Source organism: Onychostoma macrolepis, chromosome 03 (genome assembly GCF_012432095.1).
Source record: "Onychostoma macrolepis isolate SWU-2019 chromosome 03, ASM1243209v1, whole genome shotgun sequence".
Lineage (NCBI taxonomy): Eukaryota > Metazoa > Chordata > Actinopteri > Cypriniformes > Cyprinidae > Onychostoma > Onychostoma macrolepis.
Genome location: NC_081157.1, coordinates 20,484,292 through 20,510,439, shown reverse-complemented (window position 1 = coordinate 20,510,439; position 26,148 = coordinate 20,484,292). Strand labels below are relative to the sequence as shown.

The following is a 26,148-nucleotide window of genomic DNA, read 5'->3' as shown; positions in this document are numbered from 1 at the left end:
TAAATGACATTTCTGGTTTGGCGCCATTTGACTCCTCCTCTTCGAGAGCAGCTCCACTCACACACTACCGCCGTCCTGCGGTGCCATGGCAACAGTTTAGAACGTGATGACGTCTCCTCGGATAGATTATTATGGGCTATCCAGCATTATTGAGGCAGAGAGCTGAGGGAAAAAATAGCTGCGAGGTTGAAGTAAACATGGAGCTCTCAGCCGTCGGGGAGCGCGTCTTCGCCGCCGAATCCATCATTAAACGGCGCATAAGGAGAGTAAGTGCCCACCCAGCTTGCTCGTCGGAGCTTCAGCGCTGTTACCGAGGCGCCTGGTTATTTGTTTATGCTCGCTCAAGTGACATTTTATACGCGATAGGTTAGCCTAGCAGCGTTAGCTTGCTAATTTGAGTCTCCCTGTGCTTTTACCCGCAGGGACGGATGGAGTATCTGGTCAAATGGAAAGGCTGGTCTCAAAAGTGAGTGGTAATGACACGTTAACGGCAGTTATTGCCGCGGAAGGAGCGGTGTCGGGCTCCCCGAGCTCGCTGAGTGTTAGCACGGCTGAAGCGGGGACTGTGTAACGGGGATCCTGTGAACGTTAGCTGACAAGGCCAGTGATGGGAGACAGTCAAGATAAAACGTTCAAAAAGCATCATCAGCTGATTAATACGGTTTATATTGGGGGGGGAAAGACACGAATACACAGAATATGTATCCGTTTATACACGTATCAATAAATATTATACGTGCACATACAAGAGCTCTTGAAATAAGTGATAAAAATGCACGCATTAGTAATAAATTTGTAAAAAGAAAACTGTACTTTGAAATGATGTTGGGCGTTAATTTGCGAATAATTTAACATGCAATTATTGGTGCAGATACAGCACTTGGGAACCAGAGGAGAATATTCTGGATGAGCGTCTTTTCGCTGCATTTGAAGAAAGGTAAACGTTTCTTCGTTATTTCTGTAATTCCAGGAGAGAGAGAAAATATTTTAAAATAGCTTTTCTTCGTCTTATTTTCTTCATTTTTTTTTTATTGCAGAGAGCGTGAGAGGGAGATGTATGGGCCAAAAAAAAGGGGACCTAAACCAGAAACATTTTTAATGAAGGTGAAAAATAATTTCTTTATATTTTTTCCTTGCATGTTTAATTTTTCTGTGCTATGTCTTTTTTTTTTTTTTTCTTGGCTTTATTTTTATTTATTTATTTATTTTTTAATTCTGTTGCACTTCAATGCATTGGAACCATGGTATCATGTGTTTAAATTGTTTAATTATATTTGACATTTTTTCATAGGCAAAAGCTAAAGCAAAAGGCAAAAACTATGAGTTCAGACGGGAAATGTCTCGAGATTTACGTGTGTCATTCCCGGTTGCCGAACCGGTTGTGACGCCTAGAGCACGTGAGGGACTGCGGACAGTCGTGCCAACGATTTTCCCACCGAGCACCATCAACAGAGGCGAAAGTGTTCGTGTGCGTCCACCGGATCTCGAGAGAGATCCACTGACTCATGGGACACCGGTACAACGGCCGCTGGATTTTGCCAGCTCACCAAAAAAGCGAGGACCAAAGCCAAAGTTGCGTCCAGGAGGTTCATCCACTGAAGGTGTTAAAAGAAAGGCAGATGAACCGTTATCTTATCGACCTTCCAAAACCGAGAGATCAGGAGAGACCTCGAACTGTGATGCCATTCATTTAAACCAAAAGTTTCAAGCAGAGTCCAGCCACGTTCAGAAGCAAATGGGAAGCAGGTCAAGTGACGTCAAGTTCACACACGGTGGCACCATCTTAAAATCTGGGCTTGGTGTTTTAGGACATCGACGGAAGGACAGTTCAAGTGGTGCCATAAACCAATCCAAGATGAAACATCCTCCCAAAAACAATCTATTTCGATCCACCGATCAAACCAGAGAGCAGCTGTCTCTGAGTTTTGTAGATGAAACCGATCAGTCCTGGTTGCCTTGTTTGAAGAATATGGAGAAAATTGTTGTTACTGACGTAACAAGTAACTCTTTGACTGTAACCATAAAAGAGAGTTCAACGGACAAAGGTTTCTTCAAAGAAAACAGATGATGTGATTTTTAGTTTATGTATGTCTATGAAATATTGTAATCAAATTAGAAACAACCTACATTTCTATATCATTTCTAGGCTATAAATGTAAAGTCTTGCAATCATGTACATAGTGCAAAAAAATATATATAGTTTATGTTTAGCTTACATTTCCATTCACATTTTCTATGAAAATGAAGTTTATTTTTCTATTTCCCAGATTTTATGTAACGTACGCCCGTTGGTTCCTTCGTTTGGTTGCCTTCTTCAGCTTTATTATGAATGTAGGTATAGATGCTGTTAACACATTATTAACGTTTCAACTTAATGCACCTTTTAAGGGACACATTGTTTAGTCCCTCTTTTATGAACGTATGTTATTTTTCTGGTTAGATTTTGTATATATTTGAAGGTCCAAACAGTAGTCTGTATTAAAGCACACCCTTTAAAAAGAGTGAAGGGAAATAAGATGCATATATATATATATATAAACCCGTTTTAGGCTCATTTTAGGCCTAAATATATAAGGCACAAGCATTTAGGGTTTAGATTCGTATTTCGTTGTTTTTCGTTTTTCAATTGCACATAATTGATGTGGATTTAAACATTTCAGTATGAAGCTGCTTTACGATCCTTTTCCCCCTTCAAAAACGAATGAGTGTTTGATTGGTACAAATAATTTCTAGCTTGCGGAATACCGAAGTGATGAAATTAAACGTTTTATTAAATTTAAATGATGTCAACCTGTTTAATTAACTGTGTAGTGTAAACAAGAGTTCAGTATTTTTGCAGAGAGAAAAATGTGCATCACATCGAAAATAAAAGTGTAATTTAGCTATGTCTGTAGAATTGATTTAAAACCTGTTGATCGCGCATATTAAAAATGAGCCATTTTATCATTTTTAAAACCATTGAATTAACGCAGTTTTTAAAATCTGAAAGCTCTTTAAATCGGGGTTTTATTACAGACAGTGCTTGTAAACAAAGGCTGAAAAAAAGAGTAAACCGATAATATTTTAAACAGCATGTCGGCATATTTTGAAAAGATTAGATAATCATCTGATAGACTTTCACGCTGTTGTAATTGCATTCAAAAATTAAAAAAAAAAAAAAAAAATGTTCAAGTTGTTCAGTGGAGGGAAACAAGCTGGCGAAATATAATCATTCGTCGTTGCTCAGATATTCACTCCGTTTTAAACGTATTTCTATGTAAGTTATTATATTATACACATACAATTATATAATATTATTACATACAATTATTTAATTTTATACATTTTATTATTAAGAATAATAAAGCCACCTCACTGCCATAAGTGTCGTATCAAACAATAATTAGTCATTTCTGTATTTCTATTTTTAAAGATCTCTATAAAGAAAGAAATGATTTCGTACCGGCGCTTAACGTCTGTCAACAAACCCCGCTATCAGACATTCTCAATATTTTTCAATAATTGCAAAAATACATATTGGTTTCAATTGGGGCGTGATTTCAAATCGAAATGTAAAATTCTGTAAGCGCTTGTTGAGGAAGTTCAGTCCACCAAAAGCCACAAGATGTCGCCATGAACTTGATACAACAGATCCGTATTGCTCTTAATAATCCCTTTAATTCCGTCTATCACTGATAAACTGTGATTTTTGCTTCAAAATTAAATATTCAGACTGCTCAATGTGTCAAATGTTCCCGTGTCTGTGCTGTATGTTTTCATTGGTTTCATTTTGGACTATCTGTGTTTTGTGTTTTATAATTCAAATGTAAAAATAAACATCTGAAACATTAAGAATTCGACACTTAACACTGAAATAAATGTGAAATTACTTCTGTTTTGAGTTTTTAAATTAACTTTTGTATTTTCTTTTAAAGAAAAACTGCGCTATATTTGTTTCATCGCAATGAATATCTTTTCAATCTTAGCTATTTTAGCGCATTACGGTCACACGGTTTGATTTTTAGTCCGACAGCTTAAATGTCCAAATATTTGACACCTATATTATTGAGAATTCACTATTAAAAAAAGTTATATATTCCGATAATCATAATTTCGGAACATTAAAATTATGTGTTGGTTTTACTGATAAAAAGAAAATAAGTTATATGTTTCTTGCACTTTGAGACCAATATTTGCGCAATGTGCGCCCAGAAAATCGATAGACCGATATAATTCAACATTATTGGCCTATTGTTTAATTCCTTTAAGTTTATATCAAATTTATCTCCTTTATAAGTTCTAAATTTATAAGCCTATATATATATATAAATAATGAATTTGAAATTGTTTATTTTTAATGTGCGTAAGCTAATGATTTCTTTATTTAATGATGCATTATTTAATTTTTTAAGAGGACTTTAATTTTGTGTGTTAAGTGTTACCAATAGTCCCCATGTCCACCTCTTTTACTCTTTGACTAACCTCTATAACTAACTATGACAGGGTCATCACCTTTGACATGGTGCTTTTAAAGCTTCCCAAAATGTGTTTATGTATAACCTGTGTTAAATCCATACATGTTAACAGGCTCGCACACATTACGTTTTTATTAGAAATATGTGGGCTTGTTTTTACATATTTAGTAACCTATTTGAGCTTGCCAAATATGTGGAAAAAGAGTCATTTCATTTGTATTGTATTGCATTTCATTTTATAAGAGTTTATTCTGTTTATTAATTACAATAACATTAAGCATAAGCAATGTGCATGAATGAACATATAATAGAAAACCATGAATGAATCTGTAAATTAAAGTGTGAATATAATTTATTTCATTAGATTAAAATTAACGCTGCTTTAGCCTACATTTTCAATTTTAAAGTATTAAAATATAAAATTCAAATGATCACCTTTCCTTTCCATGTATTTCAGTTGTGGCTATAAAGGGATGCAGCAAAAACACCCCGACCCTAAACCCACCCCTTACAATAATGCAAAAACAGTAAGTGTGAGAAAAATGACAGTATATTGACAGTATAGTTTTTGCTGCATCCCTTCTAGCCTTAACCCTTTCCAGGGGCTAGTTGCATAAACTTAGCCACCATGTTAAGACTGTGTCTCAAGAACTAGTTTGACCAACTAGCAGTTGGCAAGGGGTAATCAATCTTACTTTTCCAATACAAATAAGACCAATCTACCTTTTCATCACTGAATTAAAAAAATTATGACCAGTCTTGAAGAAAAAAAATTAGATGACTAACTTTATAAGACTAGTCTAAACAGTTTATGCAACTTGCCCCTGGCTTCACATAGCAGGATTTACAAATTTCTATCTTAAACTTCTTATTTAAGTTATATAGCTGGCAATGAAATATAAATGATGGGCAAATCATTTAATATAGTTTAGAACAAGTTCAATTTTTGTGCACTTAAAAGAAGACAGAGAATTAAGAAAATAAACGTTGAAAATCTGTTTGGAATTGTTACTTCATCAGTAGACGGGTGTTGTTGTCTCCAAGCAAAATTCTGAAAGGAAAAAATGGCTTATTAACATACCTTAATCCAGTCAAATTGAGCAATATAATAAACGGCTGATTAATGATGATTTCTGTGCTTCCAATGGAACTCACAATGCTTGACTCTATAGTCTCACCTGACTAATGCAGCAGCGATAAGGCCACCAGTAATGGGTCCCACCCAGTAAACCCAGTGGTGAGTCCAGTAGTTGGTCAGCACTGCAGGACCCAGCGCTCTTGCAGGATTCAAGCATGTACCAGACACGTCACCGCTGAAACCCACAGAAGATATTCATCTCCAGACCGCACACAGGGAATTATGTTTAACATAATCAATTAACTCACCCCGCCAGTATATTAATAATGACTGTGCAGCCCACCAAAAAGGGAACCAAAGGACTTTTGCTCTTGGCATTAACTGCACCCAGTAAGACCACCATGGTAACTAGACACGTCATGGCAATTTCTCCAAATAATGCCTTCATAATAAGGTCATCAGCCTGGAGAACCGTAAATGCCGCACCTTGAGCTTGTGCATATTTCTCATTTGAGGTCATTCCCTGAAAGAAAGCATGAAAAACATGTAAAATCCATTGAAGTGAAGGTTTCAAAACCGCATGTATCTTACTCACGTTGGCCATGACTGCACCAAGTAAACCTCCAGACAGCTGGGAGATCAGGTACGGCGCCACCATTTTCAGCTCCATTCCACCACAGAGGAAGACGGCTATGGTGAATGCTGGATTGAAATGTGAACCACTGTGTCAGAAGAAGAAAAAAATCATTGCATTATTCATCAATAAGATGCTTTTTTTTTATCCAAAGCAACTTCTAGGGTATGCTCAGGACTGGGACAAAACCTTTGGAGAAACCAGACTAGACCAGACCAGATCAACCAAGCCACATCGTCTCAAAAACTGAGGGTTTTTAAAGGGGTCAGTGATCCCTGGTGGAACTGTAGAGGTCAGCTGATTATTTCTGTATTTATAAGAAGAAAATATAAGAGGTTGACAGTCCTGACTAATCTATATATATATATAATAGATATGTAAGATTATTTTATATTACATGAGAACTTTTTTATTCATTTTATTTATTTATTGAAAATCTAATTCAATATAATTAAAAAGCAAAATAAAATATAATAATATTAATAAATATATTCATCTAAAAATATATAATTAAAATTATATGAAAAATATAAGAATTATTATAAAATAAATTAATTGTAAAATATATATAATCAAATATAAAAATATAATTCATAATATATATTATAATTATATATGTAGTTTTAAAATTTATTGAATTTTATTTGTTATATAGCAATATATTTTAATATAATGTAACAACGTAGAATATATTTTATTAAAATATGTATTTTATTATATATTACATCATAAGGTGTGTTAATATGAAAAATATTATTTGTAATTTCTTACATACATTTGTAAATTATATATGTATATAATAATTTTACACACACACACACACACAATTTTACACATGTTTATATTAGTATTATTGCATGCATTTGCATGAAGACTGGGTTACAATGTTCATCATAAAAAAATAAAGATTACAATAAAGAAATAAAAATTATTTTTGTTTAAATGTAAATCCACTTTACAAAAAGCACCTTTTTCCAAAGGTCACACTCGGTCTGCTATTTTTATGTTTATTAATATTATTTGTTCTATTTTGGCAGCCACGCACAGCACGCTAAATGCATTTCTTCTCACCTGATCTCTGCCATACATGCGACCAGCACCGCCACCGCGAGTCCGTGAGCCAGAGCAGGCTGGAGTCTGCCGGCGTCCGCCACGTTTTCAATGACAGACACATCCGATGAACACGAAGAAAGCGGTCCCCACCAGCTCAGCCACACACGGCTGAAAGAGCCGCTCAAACAGCTTCGGCTGTCTCGCATCATGCTGTCCCGTCTTATCCATCAGAGCTTTCTCCATGTTGTGAAGCTCCACTTTGTCCTCAGCCATTCTTTCACTCGGAGGGCATCTCCAGACTCCAGCGGCTGCGTCCTGATATGCTGGAGGGGAGTGAACTGCTCAATGACCTTTAAGGGCAATTGATGATTGAAAAGACTAATAATAAACGTAAAATGTTGACCAGTGGTAAAGAATACATACTGGAGGAAATTAAAATTTAACATGCTGCTGCACTCAGCTAATTTAGACGAGAAACTACTTCAACACCAGATAATTTAACCCGTGCTGGTTATATAGATTACAAGGAAAACTACAAACACGAAGAAGTTAAACTACCTGAAATAGAAATGGTTCTGTTCTGTTAGCTGTGCAAAAACAGTCCCTTATGCCGCTTGACACTGCAAACTGCTATTTGTTATCATTGTATTTTAATTCATTGTAATAATCATAATCACACTGATTTGTAGCGTAAATAGTTTTGCCCTTTACTGCACTTTGTTATTCTTAGTTATTTAATAAAACGGAAGTCTCGCAGATTCAAAGAAATTTGCTTACTTTGCTCACGCGTTGCAAAAGGTGTACCTTATGTAACTTTATATTTGTAATTAGGTAAATGAATCTTACTCTGCAACAAGAGGTAAAATCATAACATAGATCACTTTACATTGTGGCAAGACCGGAAAAAATATGAAAATCTCGTCCTATGCTGAGAAGGCCAAAGCTCAATCTTGGCGCTTGGAAATGTGGGGGTTTTGGCCACTAGGTGGCAGCAGACAACTTTAATCAAAGTCTAATCAGCGGTAGCATTAGAACAGACAGACATTTCAATCTTCTGTGTTAGTATGAATGAACGTTTATCAGTTCGATTTAAACACAAAAGTGTGGTTTAAATGTGCAAGGATTATTTTGACCTGCTAAATGTCAAATTGCTTACAGTTTACATTTTATCTTCATATTTGAACTATTATAGGGAAATATCTGCCATATAATAGTACTTTACTTGATTATCCATACTTAAAACATGTTCAAATGTATCAAATGTGATGGACATTTATTTGTTCATCTCTCAGTTATCGTTGTATTGAATTGCATTGTATGTTTGACCCCAAAAATTATAACTAGAGTTTTCATCATACAACTAAGCTTTTAAATATCATATTATTTGTAAAAAGTGCTAAGTTGACTTAACTTAAATAAATTGTTGACTTAAATAATTTTAAGGAAACCCGTTGCCTTAAAAGTATTAAGTAACTTATTTTTTTAAAATGATTATTTACTTAATAATTTTAAGGCAAGGGGTTTCCTAAATTTTTTTTAAGTTAAGTCAACTTAGCACTTTTTACAGTATATGCATTTTAAAGCAGTCTAGTCTGTTCTACTGTTATGAAGATCTCATTAATTTACCATTTACATTTACAACTATTAAAATTTAATCTTAAATTATAAATATCAACAACTACAATAAATTCCATATTTATGCTCATTTTGCTCAGTTAAAAAAAAGAAAAGAAAAAGAAGTAAGAGTCCATATTCTCCTATATAAATATATACAATTTTTTTTTTTTTTTGATTTTGTCTAAAAGTTCAATGATCTGATTATTATTTCATAAGTCAGGCTTTATAGGGTTAATTCAAGAGCATTTTATATGGTAGATATTTCCCTAATTTGTGTTACTTGTTTTTTTTTTTTTTTTTGCACAATCTGCACCATTGGTGTTGCTGTAATAATAAAACGTCTTCAATGGCTCAACTTAAATATCTGAAGATTTAAGATTGGGTTTTTAGTACGTTTGACTTTACGTTTGATTTTAAATGCAATGTCTTCGACCATGTGACAAAAAATGGAGACGTAAGGTCAACACGCTTCGGACGGAAGATGGCGCTATTACAGAGAAAAAATAAATAGGCCTAATGTAACTTTATTACACACAATGAATGGCTTTAAATGGAGTGAATTGTTATTTAGAATTTTTTGCAATAAAAAACGCCTGTTATCATAAATCTGAGCCTAAAACATTTATCCACAAAATGTTAGCCATCTGATTACATAAAGCTGATTGTAAACCATCCAGTTTAATCAGAATACTTCAGTCAAGGTGTCATGTGTCACAACCCACTGCGCTTCACAATAGGGAAGTAACTGCACTTCCTATTTCCTCAGCGCTACTGCTGTCTACTGACTAAACCAGAAATCGAGAGGATGAGAAACGAAAGGTACACGTTTGACGCACGGTTTATAAATGAATATGAGCAGTAAATGACACAGATTGTCCGGTTCGGATCCAGTTCTGCGCGCGCAATGGGAGCGTCGCGCGTGCGGGCGGTAGTTTGATAAAACAGCGACTTCTGTAAGTTTTATATGTTGGTGGCTGAAGACGATTCAAGATGAAGAAACAGTTCAACCGCATGAAACAGCTCGCCAACCAGACCGTTGGCAGGTTAGTGTGTTATATACTGATTATTTTGAATGTTTCAACTGTGGTTCGTGTAAAAATGTTCACACTAAAGTTGGGAGTGTCACTATGTGTGCGCGCACGCAGGACTGAATTGTGATAAAACTGAAGTGCACAGAGCAAAAGCAAGGTCCGAGGTGGTCAAAGTTATAAACTACACATGCTCTTTGTTCATGACACGTTATTTTATCAATTAAACCACTATATATTGTAAAGGTGTGGGTTTAATATTGCGTGTAGAAGTTTAAAGAGTCTCCTACTGTATGTACATTACAGAACTGGACTGACAGAATGAGCTTTGCATTAATTTGGAGTTTTTGGTCTTCTCTATTTTGTATTAACTTCTCTATCAGGATGATCAAACATCTGTTTGACTGAAATAATAAATACAATATACGAACTGTGTAAAATTCATATTAGCTGTTTTATAAATCTGTACCTCTGTTACTTCTTGTTTTTTGTTTTTGTTTTTTTTACTTGAAGTGACTTGGCAGGTGACTGACATTTTATTAAGAAGATATAGCTAGTATTGGATAATGTGAACTTCTAATTTAACAATAATTAAGGATGCACCAATAATGAAAAACTGACCAATATATGGGTCCAGAGATGTTTATTTTCAAGCTGTGGACAACCCCCCCCATTTATTTTAGCTGGAACTACTTACTGCAAACTGGGACATTTAGTTAATCTCTGCAGATCTCAAACAACAAACTTGCTCAGAAACAGTAAGAGGAAATTTGAGTTGTCTTGACTGGTTTCCCTGCAGAGATATTTCAAGGGCCTGTCAGAGAATGTCAGTCTTAAGTTGCCTTGCTTTGCATATTTGCTCGTACGAGGGTGAAAGGGTTAAGTAAGGTCAGAGTATCTTAGATGCTTCTCACATTGAGCTTGAATTTTGCATTTTGTTTTTTGCCAAGAAATGGCCTTTATTTACATTCACTCGTCTTTTGGTGTGAGTTAAGCATCTCAGGCAGCTGCTAGATTCATCACTCGCTTGTCATAGTCTATCAGAGTGTCTGATGCAGAATGCAGATCTGGGGTAATCCAGAATCGGAGGTATAATAGTCAGGCCAGCTCTCATGGCAGCTTTCCAGGCCAGAGAGACGCCACGTTTTGATACAGTCGGCTAAGTTACGGCCCCAGTTAGTTTTGCCTCCACTGCAAAAGGAAACACTGTCAGAGATTTTACAGTGATGAAGTACATGGGACATTGCTTGATATTCATTTTAACTTGGGTCACTTTTAGTAATTGATTAAAAATGATAAAATGGTGTAGGTGATGCTGCATAATTTAGTATGTTTTGAACTTGGAAAATGTAAAAATCTAGCTGGAAATGGAATTTGAAATGGCATGAATGCACCAAAAATACACTGTTGCATCCAAAACATCGCACTCTGTATGCAATTTCTAAAACTGGGTAATTTCTTGCTAATTTTGTGTTTCTAAATCACACAAAAATGATGGTGCAGACAGCAGGGCTGTATACTCATCAAAACTCCGTTTAGATCCAGGATACTTATGCTTTTTAAGCATACTGATGAACATAGAATTTCCTTCTTTTCCTGAAACCAAAACCAGATGTTTAGTGAGCTGGTCAAAAGAAAATCGTGGCAAGAGGCACTCTGTCTACATGCTTTATTATAAGTCATTGATCTTAGTAGTTGATCTAACAACAGGGAACATTCTTAGAACTTTGGCTAACGGCCTGGAAAGGTTCTCTCAAAAGTTCTTTCAGTAAAACTAATAGAATGTTCGAAGTTATCTATAATGTTCTCAAAATGTCAGCACAAAAATGGTATCCATACATTGTTCATGGAATGTTTTTTTGTGCACTGTTTTGTAGTTGGACGCTTATCTTACTACTATTGAATGTTAACATTCCCATAATATCTGCAAAATGATAAAATGGACATTTGTCATGTCTTTGACATTCAGAAATAATGTTTTCATAACTTAATTAGCAAAACGTTCTTACAGTAGCTATATTTTGTTAGCTAGCAGTGTTTCCTCTGAGAGCTGGGTAAGCGATTCGGTTTTTAAAGCAAAAATGTAGTCATCATAAATAAAAAGGAGGTGACAATATCTCTTTTGTTGAATGACCAAAAACCAACAAGCATAATCTGGAGAGATTTTAAGCTTTTCAAATAAACATACCGCTAATTAAACCCCTTGTTTTGTAGGGTCAAACGTGTTTAGTGAACTGAAAAGGCCTGCAAAGCTCTGTTCGGGGAAATTAAGCAAGATGCGAGCTGCGGTACTGTTGATTAGATGCTATGTTTACATTCAAGGCTACCAGTCAGATTCTGCTTGAATATGGCTAAAATATTTGTCGTAATTGAGCATTATGCCTTTATGTTAGTGCAAACTAAGTTTGAAATGGTAACTGACAATTAAACATTCAATACTTGTGCATGGTTTTGAATTATGCATTTTTATGTGTTTTCAAACCTAAAGAAAGCTTGACTACATAGTTATCTTGTAGAGCTGAATAATGCATACTCCTAATTATGATGCAGTTTGTCTTGTATTCAGAATCAGATTACAGATGTTTATGGACTTTAGTGAGCAATCTTGTTCCTTAAAAGACATTTAGATAGATCTTTATGCTGTTCTCAACTTTGAATGTGTGTGAAATGTTAGCTGAGGTATTTCTGGAGGTTGACACATAACCCGATATGCATTTGCTGAACACCGGATCAATGCTAATTCAGTATTGATGGAAATCTAAAAATTCCCTCCTGCCAAACGTGAGGTCATTCTCAAGCCCGTGTAATGGGATCTTTTCTCTTGTTACATGACAGATTTTGTGGCTTTTCTCAAAGTTTTCTGTACTGCATGTGGATGGAGTCTCTCTTGTTATTTGTCGTGGGTTCTCTCTTTTAGAAAAGTTGATGTACATGGCATTTAACAATGTCAAGAACTTCAATATTGTTATAATCAACCAAAATAATCACCATGGTGCTTGACCTTGAGACAGGTCCCTTTATCCTGAGGGACTGTTGTGTGCCAGTTCATCACATGAAAGTTGTAGACATGAACAGCAGTTGCGCTGGTTGTGTGGTGATAAAAATTCTTTGCTATAAAAGAATCAAGGTTTTACCCTTTTTTTAATTTTAACTACACTGCTGGCTCAGCAGTTTTACCACATGAAAAAAACAAACCGCTCAGCCAATTTCCAAAGCAATACTATCTGTTCCTAGTTTTTGAAGGCAAGCCCGATGTACAACAGAGTAATAGATTATTATTATTATTATTAAACAAACTTTATTATTATTATTAGTTGTAGTAGTAGTATTCAAGATATATTGACTATAATAAAACAGGCTTATTATTTTAAATTAACTTGTGACAAGACAAACTGCATAAAATTTTAGGGCTAACTTTATATCTTAACTTGAATATTTGAAGACAACATTATTATTTTTTTAAGATATGAAGTAGCTTTATCTCAAGTAGTTTTTTTTTGTTTTAGCTGGGGGGTTTTTTTCTTGTTCGATGTATAAAACAAAAATAATGTTAGATTTGGCAAAAGCAAACAAAAACCCCCAAAACAACAGAGTAAGTTATAAAGATGATTAAATATTCTTACTGGAAAGATTAAGACTTTTTCAGTGTAAAAGACTTTGTTTGTTCAAAATAACATGCATAGCTACATAATCCACACATAACTATTGCAACTCTGTTTAAATAACTAAAAATGCTGAAACTATCACCGATCATACCATGTTAAGGTTCTGACTGTACAATGTCCCCATAATATGATTTGTGATAGTTTTATGGCCTCTGGTCAAAGGGAGTCTCTGCTCATTAGTTATGAAGCTCCACCCCTTTTTGCTGATGAGTGTGTGTAAAGCATCAACAGCCCCTCCCCCTTTACTGTTGTTAGCATAAACAATGTGGAATGCAGAAAGCAGGAAGTGGATTTTTTTTCTTCCGACATGTGTGCCAAATCGACAGTTTGTTGACACAGTTGGATAATGAATGATGTTTAATTTAGAAAAAGTGAAGTGCAGTGGATGTTTTAAATGATGATGAAATCCAATGAATTTCACATGGGAAGTGAAGGCTTTACACAAAGCTATGTTCTTGCATGTTTGCGTTGGTATCTTTTTATAGTGATACTGGCCTAACTTGCTTTCACAGTCACCCTGAGGAACAGCATCAGTCACATTTAGTCTGTCTATATAACCAAACACCGTTTTTTTTTCTTTTTTTGTCCACAGAGCAGAGAAGACAGAAGTACTGAGTGATGACCTTCTTATGGTGAATATTTGAATATTTTGTCTTTCCATGACTTGATCATGACTATCACAACTATGAACGACCGCACAAATCACCCAGCATTCCAGTTTGAAGTCACAAGTGTTATTGTAGTATTATCTGTGTACTATTGAAGTTTTTATTAGCATTAAATTAGCTTTTTTAAATTACCATATTTTTTGTTGGTTACTTTTTATTTATTTTTATTTTTATTTCTCACTATTTAGGTTAGTTTTTGTTTGTATTTTAATATTTAGTATTAATTTTTAGTTCAGTGTTAGTTTTTATTTATTTCCAGTTAGTAATTTTAGTGCTTCAGCTTATTGCAAACTTATTGCAGTTAGTTGCCAAGTTAACATTTCTACATTTCATATTGTATCAGATTTTCATCTAATATTTATATTTTATCAGCTTCATTTAAATTAAATTACAATTTGAAAATAGTTTTATAGTTAACAATAATATCCCTAAAAGTCATTAAAATTATTATTTTATAAGCAAAAAGCTAATTTTAGGCAATTAAGAATAAAGAACTACGTATTCCACCTTTAATAATATTAGTATTATGTTTTATTTCATGGCTGTCTTGAATAAAATATTTTTACATAATGATTTTAAACTATATAATTAACCACTGTCCCCGGCAAATGATTTCCTAAATATGTAAGACATTTCATATCTCCCCACAGGCTTTTTCCCTTGCATATAATTTATGCATCAATATTTTGTCTATTTATTTATTTGTTTGTTTGTTTAGTAGTTGTGCAACAAGCAGGATAATGTACAGTAAACTGGTCAAAAAGACTATATTTAGCAGACTAGCTGATCGTAGATAATCCTTTACATATCTTCTGTATGTACTCATATTAATCACTATATTGAACATGAATGAATATTAAGGTGTTGTGCTCTAGTATGACTTTAGCTCTTATTTATTATTAATCGTGAACTTCTCTAATCGTCTCTTTTGCTTTCTGTTACACTCAGTGAGTATCTCGGTTGACCTTTGGTCCTTTACATTCATTTTCTTTTTTTCCCACAATCTCTCATCTTTCACACTCCTCCCTGATCCTTTTTTTGGCTTGTTGCAGATAACAGGAAAGCAACTGGCTTTCTGAGACTAATTGATTTTAATATTTCTACCGCCACACAGACTATGTTTTCACAAGTATGAGTGCAACTACGGCTGTTACGAACAAAGGAAAGCCTAAAATAGCTTAAAAAGCGCCAAGCCCTAGCAGCTTTATTGTGGCGTATGTAGACGCTGGTAATTATGCATATAAATCTAAATATGTGCGATTTACTGCATGACACCCAAAGTCTTCCAAAGAAAACAGTCACTCTAAAACAAAAACAAATCACTACCTCATTGTTTAAAAAGCAGCTCATGTTGAAACATGTCTGTGCAAAATGCTGCACAGCTGAAGGGAAATCATTGAAGCTCGACGGATTCTCACCAGAGCTTTATATGCTGCTCCTTCACCTTCATTCATGCATTCCATGTCCAAGGGTCAAAGTTTAACTGCTTGATTGCTCTGCGACTTGCGCCGCCCTGAGTTTGCAGGAGGGAAAAGAAACATGATAATGGGCCATAAACTCCCTCTTGAAATGAGTCAGAAGGTCTTGAAGGTCTGCCAGGTTAAAAGGCAGCGGTGTTGGCAGACGGTGCCTGTTAGAGCTGCACTGCCGCTGGTTTCTCTGATGGTGGTTGGAGTTTTTGTAAACCAGCGTTGGAGAGTAACACTGCCAGCTGAACTACATTTTTCAGTAGCTGGTTTCAAAACAGGATAGACTTTGTCTAGTTATGAGACACTTTTTCCAACCAACAAATCGTCACTAAATACTGTTATTTAAGTCACATTGCATTGCATAGAACTGAAGCAATAAGAAAATCTATTTTAACAGAGTATATGCTTATGTATATAGTATCGGAAAGTCTCATTCATTTTAGTATGGATGATTCATGTAAATGAAAAAAATGCATGTAAAAAAAGAAGGGTCACTGGCTTTCTATAAACCTAGAACAAAAAAAGTTACTTAAATTCAGTAAATGAATACAATAAGTTAAAACTAATAAATACCAATTAATACAAACTATATAGATATATTAAACTAATGTTAAATCTAATTAAAATGACAAAAACACAACAAAATTGTATTACATATATAATCGAATTTATCTAATAAACACTATTAAACTATTATGGTAATCAATGATACTAAAATAACACTTTTACAGATCCCTGGTCTGCATTTTAAGTCTTGTTTCACAGAAAATACTGCTTTTGCAATTTATTTAACTGGGTGTGTAGTCTAGTTTTATTGGTTGTATTTATTATGTGAATATATCTGATCAAAGTTTCCAAACATTTCCTAATATCCTTTTTTTGAATGCAAATAATAAATGAGATCGTCTATATCTGCGGGGGATATATTAGCTGTTATGTCATCTATAACCATCATATACAACTATATGATAGTTATATGTATATAGATTGTCCCCTTAAATAGCTTGAGTGCATCCTTTTTTAGGTTGCAGTGTTGCTTAAGAATAACTTGAGTGCAATTTGTATTATGAGCAGCTTGTCAGACTACAGTTTTGAAGTCAATAAGATCTTCACAGTCAGTATTGTGTAAATGGCTCCAGTGGGAGATTTGACCCCTGCAGGGTGAGAGCTGCCACAGGCCGGTGTGGCCCCGTCATCATTTCCTGTTTGTCTTGAATTGTTGCTTTGCTTGGAAGCAGAACATCTGTAATGCAGCTCTTTTCTTCTTCATTTTTCCCTTTTCCTCATTCCATTAACAAACCTAGATCTGAAACCTGATCGCTGGTTTATGGAAAAAGAGTGGGAATGTTACACTTTTAAATGCAATATTTATCAGAAACACAAGCACAGGAATATGTTTGTCTGTGTGTGTGTGTGTGTGTATGTGTGTGTATATATATATATATATACTGCCACTCAGAAGTTTGGGATCAGTAAGATTTTTCAGTGTCACATGATCCTTCAGAAATCATGCTAATATGCTGATTTATTATGAGTGTTGAAACTGTTGTGCTGCTTCATTTTTAATTTTTTTTTGGAACATGTGATACTTTTTTTCTTTGAAAATAGAAATCTTTTCTAACAATATCTTTTTATTCATTTAACACCGTCATTAGTCTTTATTAGTCATTAACACCTTAATTTAATCCCTCCTGAATAAAAGGATTAATTTGTTAAAAAAAAAAAAAAGAAAGAAAAAAAAAATATACTGACCCCAAACTTTTGAAAAGCATTGTATATTGTGTAACAAAATTACCTTTTTAAATAAATGCTGTTCTTTTAACTTTTTATTAATCAGAGAATCCTAAAAAAATATCACAGGTCCCCAAAAAAATATAAAGCAGCACAACAGTTTCCAACATTGATTATAAATCAGCATATTAGAGTGATTTCTGAAGGATCATGTGACACTGAAGACTGGAGAAATGATGCTGAAAATGCAGCTCTGATCACAGAAATAAATTATATTTTAAAGTATATTAAAATAGAAAACTGTCATTTTAAATTGCAATAATATTTCACAAAATAAGTTTTTTTCTGTATTTTTGATCAAATAGATACAGCCTTGATGAGCAAAAGAAACTTCTTTAAAAAAACATTAAAAGTCTTACTGACCCCAAACTTTTGAGCAGCGGTGTATATATATTAGTGCTGTCAAATGATTAATCGCATCCAAAATAAAAGTTTTTGTAACATTTAAAAAAATATATACAGTGGGGCAAAAAAGTATTTAGTCAGCCACCAATTGTGCAAGTTCTCCCACTTAAAAAGATGAGAGAGGCCTGTAATTTTCATCATAGGTATACCTCAACTATGAGAGACAAAATGAGAAAAAAAAATCCAGAAAATCACATTGTAGGATTTCTAAAGAATTAATTGGTAAATTCCTCGGTAAAATAAGTATTTGGTCACCTACAAACAAGCAAGATTTCTGGCTCTCACAGACCTGTAACTTCTTCTTTAAGAGGCTCCTCTGTCCTCCACTCGTTACCTGTATTAATGGCATCTGTTTGAACTCGTTATCAGTATAAAAGACACCTGTCCACAACCTCAAACAGTCCAACTCCAAACTCCACCATGGCTAAGACCAAAGAGCTGTCAAAGGACACCAGAAACAAAATTGTAGACCTGCACCAGGCTGGGAAGACTGAATCTGCAATAGGTAAGCAGCTTGGTGTGAAGAAATCAACTGTGGGAGCAATTATTAGAAAATGGAAGACATACAAGACCACTGATAATCTCCCTCGATCTGGGGCTCCACGCAAGATCTCACCCGTGGGGTCAAAATGATCACAAGAACTGTGAGCAAAATCCCAGAACCACACGGGGACCTAGTGAATGACCTGCAGAGAGCTGGGACCAAAGTAACAAAGGCCTCAAATCCTGCAGTGCCAGGCGTGTCCCCTGCTTAAGCCAGTACATGTCCGGGCCTGTCTGAAGTTTGCTAGAGAGCATTTGGATGATCCAGAAGAGGATTGGGAGAATGTCATATGGTCAGATGAAACTTGTCGTGTTTGGAGGAGAAAGAATGCTGAGTTGCATCCAAAGAACACCATACCTACTGTGAAGCATGGGGGTGGAAACATCATGCTTTGGGGCTGTTTTTCTGCAAAGGGACCAGGACGACTGATCCGTAAACGAAAGAATGAATGGGGCCATGTATCGTGAGATTTTGAGTGAAAACCTCCTTCCATCAGCAAGGGCATTGAAGATGAAACGTGGCTGGGTCTTTCAGCATGACAATGATCCCAAACACACCGCCCGGGCAACGAAGGAGTGGCTTCGTAAGAAGCATTTCAAGGTCCTGGAGTGGCCTAGCCAGTCTCCAGATCTCAACCCCATCGAAAATCTTGAAAGTCAATGTTGCCCAGCGACAGCCCCAAAACATTACTGCTCTAGAGGAGATCTGCATGGAGGAATGGGCCAAAATACCAGCAACAGTGTGTGAAAACCTTGTGAAGACTTACAGAAAACGTTTGACCTCTGTCATTGCCAACAAAGGGTATATAACAAAGTATTGAGATGAAATTTTGTTATTGACCAAATACTTATTTTCCACCATAATTTGCAAATAAATTCTTTAAAAATCCTACAATGTGATTTTCTGGATTTTTTCCCCCTCATTTTGTCTCTCATAGTTGAGGTATTCCTATGATGAAAATTACAGGCCTCTCTCATCTTTTTAAGTGGGAGAACTTGCACAATTGGTGGCTGACTAAATACTTTTTTGCCCCACTGTATATACATACATGTGTGTGTATTTACATATACATAACAAATTTACACAGTACACACACATATATTATGTAAACAAAAACTTTTATTTTGGATGCGATTAATCATTTGACAGCACTACACTAATATATATATATATATATATAACTACGAAACTGTGACAAGACTGCAAACTGCTTTAATTCAGTTCCCATGTTTGCAGCATTATTTGATCTGCATGATTCCTTTAGTGAATCAGACACTGAAACAACAGAGACAGTGTGTGCAAAATAAAAAGTGCATAGACCGAGTGTAGGTTTCATACAACTGTTACCTTTTCTGAATCTTGCGTCTTTGTGGTGAGCTTTTATTGAAATGTGTTTGAGTTGCAGACAAAAGCACAACTCTGAGATGCTGAAAACCTCATGCGGAGAGTTTCAGTTCCACTGCGACTGTCTGAAACTATTTAAGGGACTGTCAGGCACACTTTGAGGATTTGCCTCTTGCGCATACATGTGAGAACGAAAGAAATCAGCAAGAAAACAATCAGCCAGTTTGGCAGCTTTCTGTGCTAGCTGTAAGAACACTGACTCGGTTCTGCCATTACTGCTGAAGTGGATTGTGCACAAACTGTAAACAAACCTTGATACTGGCCTAATTTTCTTCCCAAAGTACCTTAAAAAGATTTGCTTTCCAAATATAAACTACCTTCATTCCTGAAGGTGTTAAAGTTGAAGGAGGTTTAGTTAACATTAAGAAACACATCAAAATCTGCACACTGAGGCCAGGGTTTGAGGAAGAAAAGAACCAGATGGGAGGTGTGAACTGCAAATACATTTGACAGAGTTTCTCATACATCTTAAGATGTAGGTGAACAGCCAGCTGTCTCTAAATGTAGGCCGTTTGTATGTGCTAAAGTGTATTTTAGTGATCATGCACAAAGGCCTATTTGTGCAGTTGTGCCATCCACATTTTGCTGGAACAGTGCAGAAATGTAGCCACAGTGCAGCATTGCCCAGGTGGTTCCTCACATTCACTGTAGCTTTAATTCTTTAACCATATTGTCCACTTTAAAAGCTTTTCCAATCCAGGCTCCTCTGCAGCATCTGTGTTTATGACTGTAGGTCATGAGTCTAGAACTGCCAACTCAATGAAGAAACAACCAGAAAGCTCCTTTTTTTTCTGCTTTTCCCGGAGAAGATCATATTTTTCGTAATAACACTTCCATATTTGACATGAAAGACATTTATAATGTTACAAAAGATTTCTATTTCTAATAAATGCTGTTCTTGTTAACTTTTCATTCATCAAAGAATTCTAAAAAAAAAATTTTTTCATGAAAAAATAGGGGTGGGCAATATGATCAAAATCTTGTATTATGATATGAGTAATTTTATTTAACAGTAACATTATGTATCACCATATAGTTATTTTTGCTTTAAAGAAGGTCTTTATGATATCAAAATTTTTGATAGCATTGAAATTTCATAATTCTTGTCACCATGCAGTGAAAATATCACAAAAATAACACTAGCCTAAATTTTTAAAAAACTCAAGCTCACTGAAGACAAGTAAACAGTCAGCGATTAAATAATAAGAAACTAATTACATGCAATAGGACAAAAAAAAAACTACAGTAGAACAAATAAATAAGAAATGCTACATATTACATAAAGTAATCAAATGTATAAAAACACTGCATATTCTTCACTGTGTAAATTAAATATATATTTCTTCTTATTAAAGTTATAAAAGTGATTTAGTCAAAGAGCAGTGAGAGATTTTTTTCTCTTTTGTTGTTTGATTAACATGAATGATAGACAGCAGGAATATTAGACTGCTGTCACTTTAAGAGCTGCCCAGATCCAATATACTGTTACACATGTGCTTTCTTTCTCAGCTGTTTGCTTTCACTTAAAACCTAAATTACTGTGTTTATGAGGATACTTGCAAAGATGGGCATTTTGACAAATACAAGTTTGTGTATTTAACAGTTCAAGTCCTATAAAGTGGCAAAAATAACTCTGTTCTATTGGCGCCGATAGCCTTGTGGGCAGCGCACTGACATATGGCTCAGTTGCGCTTCGGGTGTCCCGAGTTGGAATCCCACCTTGTGGACCTTTCCCGATCCCATCTCTCTCTCCCACTCGCTTCCTGTCATATCTCCACTGTCTTGTCAAGAAAAATGCAAAAACGGCAAAAAAAAAAAAAAACACTGTTCAATAATCCTGTGCTCTACACTGTAAAAAAAAAGTTGAGCCAACTTAAAATTTTAAGGCAACCAGCTTCAGCAGATTTTTGAGTTTTCTCAACTTGTCGTTTTAAGTTTATACAACAAAAATGTAAGAATCTCCCACAAAAATAAGCTGAGCAAACTCAAAAATCTGCTAAAGCTGGTTGCCTTAAAATATCTTTTTTTTTTTTACAGTGTATAAGTACCGTCTTCACGTGTACGCACGTATAGCGAAATAAGTTTTCTTTCCCTGCTGATTGCATATTAACATGACTTGTTTTTAAACCGCAACACCTAAAAACACGTGCAAACGATAAGTTTTCGTGACAACGTAGCGCAGCAACGTAATGTGAGCATGTAATCGTGATGGAGACGATAGTCGAAAATCTCTACCGGTTGACACATTTCTACTGGTTAATCGTATTTACCAGTATATCGCCCATCCCTACGAAAGAATTAGCATTAAGCAATGGTTTTTAACATTGATAATTGTAAGAAATGTTTCTTGAGCAGCAAATTTGCAAGATTTCTGTAGGACCACGTGACACTGAAGACTGGAATAATGATGCTGAATAAATTACATTTTAAAAGATATTAAATGGCTGTTTTGGTGAGCATAAGTGACTTGTGCTGGTGTCCTCATCTGGCTTTTTAACAAATGTACCCCATAAGACTTCCTTTATAAACCAGTGTTGGTTGAATACTTTCGACCAGCTTTGGTGGTCAACAGCATGGCTGTATTGGGTGACTGTGAATTTATGAATTCATGCCAGTCTAACCTGGTCTTTTCAACAGGGTTGTGATGAGAATGGTTTTTAAAAAGTTAAAAAATCCACAGTTGCATGAAGATTGAGACAACCAACAGATCCAAAATGGTCCTTAAATACTAGAATCACAGTCCAGATGAAATCAATAAAGAGGCACATTTACAAGAACTCTAAAACTCTAAAGGTTGTTAGTGTGCAGGATATACAATACTTTGCATAGACTCAAGTGACTAAGCTTTGCAGGAAATGCAGAACAGGTGTGCATGTGACCATGATTATTAGTGTGCTAATGGAACTTTTGGTTCCATTCACTTTGAAATCCTGGTGAATTCTAATTAAATGTGCGCATTATATTACAGATTGAGCGGCGCCTTGAAAATGTGCGATTGGTCTCCCATAATGTGCACAAAAAGATGGTCATGTGTCTGCAGGGTAACGTGGGCTCAGATGTGGACAAGAGACATGTAAGTAACAGCTGCTTTTACATTTCCAATTCCCTCCATAGTGCACACTTCTGAATTGTTTTTTTTTCCCTCTTAGAAAAAGCTTCCTCTCACAGCCCTTTCACAATCCATGCAGGATGGAGGAAGTCAGCTCGGAGACGAGTCCTTCATCGGGTGAGTTTAAGAAATCTCTGACCCTTTGACAGACATGCGTATCCTTCAAAACTATCCCATAATCTGGTCCATCTGACCTATGATTCATACCAATAACGAGAGGACTTCAAACATTCACTCTTCTCTGAGTCAAACAGAGACAGCGCTTTCAGGAACTGTTTCTGTTCTCATTAGACATGTGACCAAACATCCCTGAATCATGTTTTGTCAGGCAGATGATGTATTTACGGGCCTGATCTGTGAAAATATAGAGTGGAAGCATAATTTTTTTAGTCCAACAACATTTGGTAGTCCAGTGAAATTCATAATAGAGTGATGCAACATCAAATTATTATTGTTCATGATGGAAAATGTGACCTCATTTTACAAAAAATAAAATGCACTGTTTTGTTGTAAATTTATTTTAATTTAATCACCTTTTAAAAGACTGATTAAATTGTTAAAAGTCTGATCAATTCATTTCATTAGGCTTATTTGAAAAATATTTTTGCATTGTTAAATCATAAACACAGGCCCTAAATTAAATGGTAGCTTATTCAATACATATTGCTGTATTTTAGTTCTGGGCAACGATTAATCACATCCAAAATAAAAGTTTTTGTTTACATAATAAATATACACAGTACACACACATATATTATGTATATTTAAAGACACACACATACAGTATATATTTAGAAAATATTTACATGTATATATTTATATAATTTATATTACATATAAATATATTTAATAGTGGTGCAACGGATCACAAAACTCACGGTTCGGATCATACTACGGATTTTGAGTCAAGGATCGGATCATTTTTCAGATCAGCAAAAAAAAAAAAAAGTTTGCTTTTCATTTATTACTAAAAGCTTACTTTAAGTACTTCTATACCCCAGCAGAAACTACTATCTTAACTACTAAAGTCAGTAATACGACAAGAGCAATTGCACAAATTCCAAGCATAGATGTACAGCCTACATAAAATTATAGGCTATATAAAGACAGTGACAGTATAGTATTCAGGTGCAGAAATTTAATAATTAAGTGTAAAACAACACAATAATGCTTACTGCATAAGTTAAATACAGATTAAGCTGTGGTGTTGTTTGATTAGCAGACAAGTCAGAAGTAGGTATTTCTAGGCTGCTGTCTCTTTAAGACTAAATGCACGCAGCGTCTCGTTCCCTCGAGGAACTGGGGTTACATACGTAACCTAAGATGTTTTTTCTTAGTCAGCTGTATACATTAACTTAAGACATGGACATAACCTACTGTGTTTACCAGAATACTTGCCAAAACGGGTATTTTCACATAACTTTGTGTGTGTGTATGTATCCATCCGTTGAGGCGTTGTCTGAAACGTGGTTTCCGACAACGTGGCTGAGCGCAGAAAACGGCGCGCGAGTCCCAATTCAATTTCTCCTTCATCCGAATGATTTGAAATTGCTTGAATGTGTAAATTGGTAAACATGTGCAAATGATAACTTTCAGTCTATACTGGTTGAATTTAACAGTTAATCCGCGAATCACATGCGTGCCGAACCGTGGGGACTGGTCCTTACGGACCACGGATCATCTACGATCTCTTGCACCCCTAATATTTAATATATAAGCATAACATATTTTTCTGAAATATATACATGCATGTGTATGTATTTATATATACATAATAAATGTACACACACATATATTAAGTGCACAAAAACTTTTATTTTGGATGCGATTAATCTTTACCCAGCACTACTGTATTTTAAACGTGTGCATTGTGAAATACTAATAAATCATGAACACAGAATCCAGAAAAACTAAATAGAAAACACAGAATATGGGAAAAAATAAAACCGATTTCATGGAGCCCTAAATAAAAAGGTAGCTAATTTAATGCATATTTTATTTATTTTAAACATTTAAAAAAAAAAAAAAATCGTAAACACGGAAAAAAACATATTTCATGTGGCCCCAAATTATATGGTAACTTATTCTGTGGAGTTTACTTGTAAACAAACATTCTCAAGGTCTAACAAACATGTGGAATGCATTTCCTTCACCATTAATTGTTCAAAATTAATATTGTGATAAGAATCAATTGTTATATATAAAAATCCTATAGCAGAGGTGCTAACTAATAGTATAGTGTCAAAGCCATTTAATGTTTCTAGAAGATGTAGACAGGGCTCTCCTCTTTCTCCTCTGCTTTTTCTTTTAATCATTGAACCATTCGCAATCGCAGTCAGAAGACATGGAGATATCAAAGGTATAACAATTTTCAGTTTCGAACATAAAATAGCGCTTTTTGCAGATGATGTTATATTATTTTTAAAGAAGCTAGATGCATCTTTTCCTGCTCTACTGCATCTTATCGAGGTATTTGGGAAAATTGCAGGATATCGGATAAATAACTCCAAGTCATCTATCATGATAGTAATGTTAACATGTTTAGAACATCCAGTGCCTTCTCATATTTGGGTATCAAAATAACTCCTAAAGTGGAAGATATTGTTACAACAAATTATGATTCTGTTTTTGACAATGCAGCAAAGTCAATTGAATGATGGACCGCTTTACCCATCTCTGTAATAGGAAGAATAAATATTTAAAAAATGAATATATTGCCTAAATTTGTATATCTTGTTCAAATTATCCCTCTAACACCTCCAAGCGCCTTATTCCCTCGATTTTACTAGTTACTAAATTCATATGGAATAATAGACGACCTAGACTATCTCTCTTATATCTGCCTTATGATAGAGGTGGGCTTCAATGCCCAAATTTCCAATGGTATTATTGGGCAGTGCAATTGAGATTTATTATGTAGTATTGATTACTAAATTCAACATACCTAGAAACCATTTTTATAGGTATTTGGAGAGAGGCCTGTAGAGATGCTCAGACACAAACTGTTAACACAAGATTGAAGTTACTACAATATAACTGGCTAATGCGAGTTTATATAACTCCAGTATTACTAAATAAATGTAATGACAATATCATGTAATTCATGTAACGGTACTTTCTTTCATTGTGTATGGCATTGTGAAGAGATCCTGAAATTCTGGAAAGGAGTGCATAGTATGATAGAAAAAATAATCAATGTTACTATCCCTCTTGAACCAAAAATTTTCAT

At 34.9% G+C, this 26,148-nt stretch overlaps 3 protein-coding genes across 5 annotated transcripts in view; 2 read left to right on the top strand and 1 right to left on the bottom strand.

Annotated features, from left to right (window-relative positions):
- The first annotated feature begins 108 nt into the window (after positions 1-108).
- Positions 109-2,885, top strand: cbx8a (chromobox homolog 8a (Pc class homolog, Drosophila)). The gene is made up of 5 exons (XM_058771540.1): positions 109-266; positions 423-466; positions 872-937; positions 1,038-1,104; positions 1,292-2,885. The coding sequence occupies exons 1-5, from the start codon at positions 132-134 to the stop codon at positions 2,066-2,068; spliced, it is 1,089 nt and encodes a 362-aa protein (XP_058627523.1). The 5' UTR covers positions 109-131; the 3' UTR covers positions 2,069-2,885.
- A 2,033-nt stretch (positions 2,886-4,918) lies between these two features.
- aqp8b (aquaporin 8b) lies at positions 4,919-8,161 on the bottom strand. The gene is given in 7 exon segments (XM_058771541.1): positions 4,919-5,505; positions 5,633-5,767; positions 5,841-6,055; positions 6,128-6,254; positions 7,238-7,330; positions 7,332-7,569; positions 7,997-8,161. Coding segments are annotated over 6 exon segments (774 nt in total). The 5' UTR covers positions 7,493-7,569; positions 7,997-8,161; the 3' UTR covers positions 4,919-5,462.
- Positions 8,162-9,441: 1,280 nt separating this feature from the next.
- Positions 9,442-26,148, top strand: part of arhgap17b (Rho GTPase activating protein 17b) — a 37,258-nt gene continuing 20,551 nt past the window's right edge. Inside the window, exons 1-4 of one of the 3 annotated variants that reach the window (XM_058768556.1) lie at positions 9,442-9,879; positions 14,122-14,161; positions 22,779-22,883; positions 22,960-23,036. In XM_058768556.1, coding sequence (XP_058624539.1) covers positions 9,827-9,879; positions 14,122-14,161; positions 22,779-22,883; positions 22,960-23,036 — 275 coding nt within the window. In that variant the 5' untranslated portion in view covers positions 9,442-9,826. The remainder of the gene's footprint in view (positions 9,880-14,121; positions 14,162-22,778; positions 22,884-22,959; positions 23,037-26,148) is intronic. The other 2 variants (XM_058768555.1, XM_058768557.1) reach the window with 2 other exon arrangements.

What these genes read in the sequence shown, in the direction of transcription:
- cbx8a (XM_058771540.1), top strand. Translation starts at nt 132, where the DNA reads ATGGGCTATCCAGCATTATTGAGGCAGAGAGCTGAGGGAAAAAATAGC. An exon ending in TGGAAAGGCTGGTCTCAAAA is followed by an intron (nt 467 to 871) that starts GTGAGTGGTAAT and finishes TTATTGGTGCAG; the next exon opens with ATACAGCACTTGGGAACCAG. An exon ending in TTCGCTGCATTTGAAGAAAG is followed by an intron (nt 938 to 1,037) that starts GTAAACGTTTCT and finishes TTTTTATTGCAG; the next exon opens with AGAGCGTGAGAGGGAGATGT.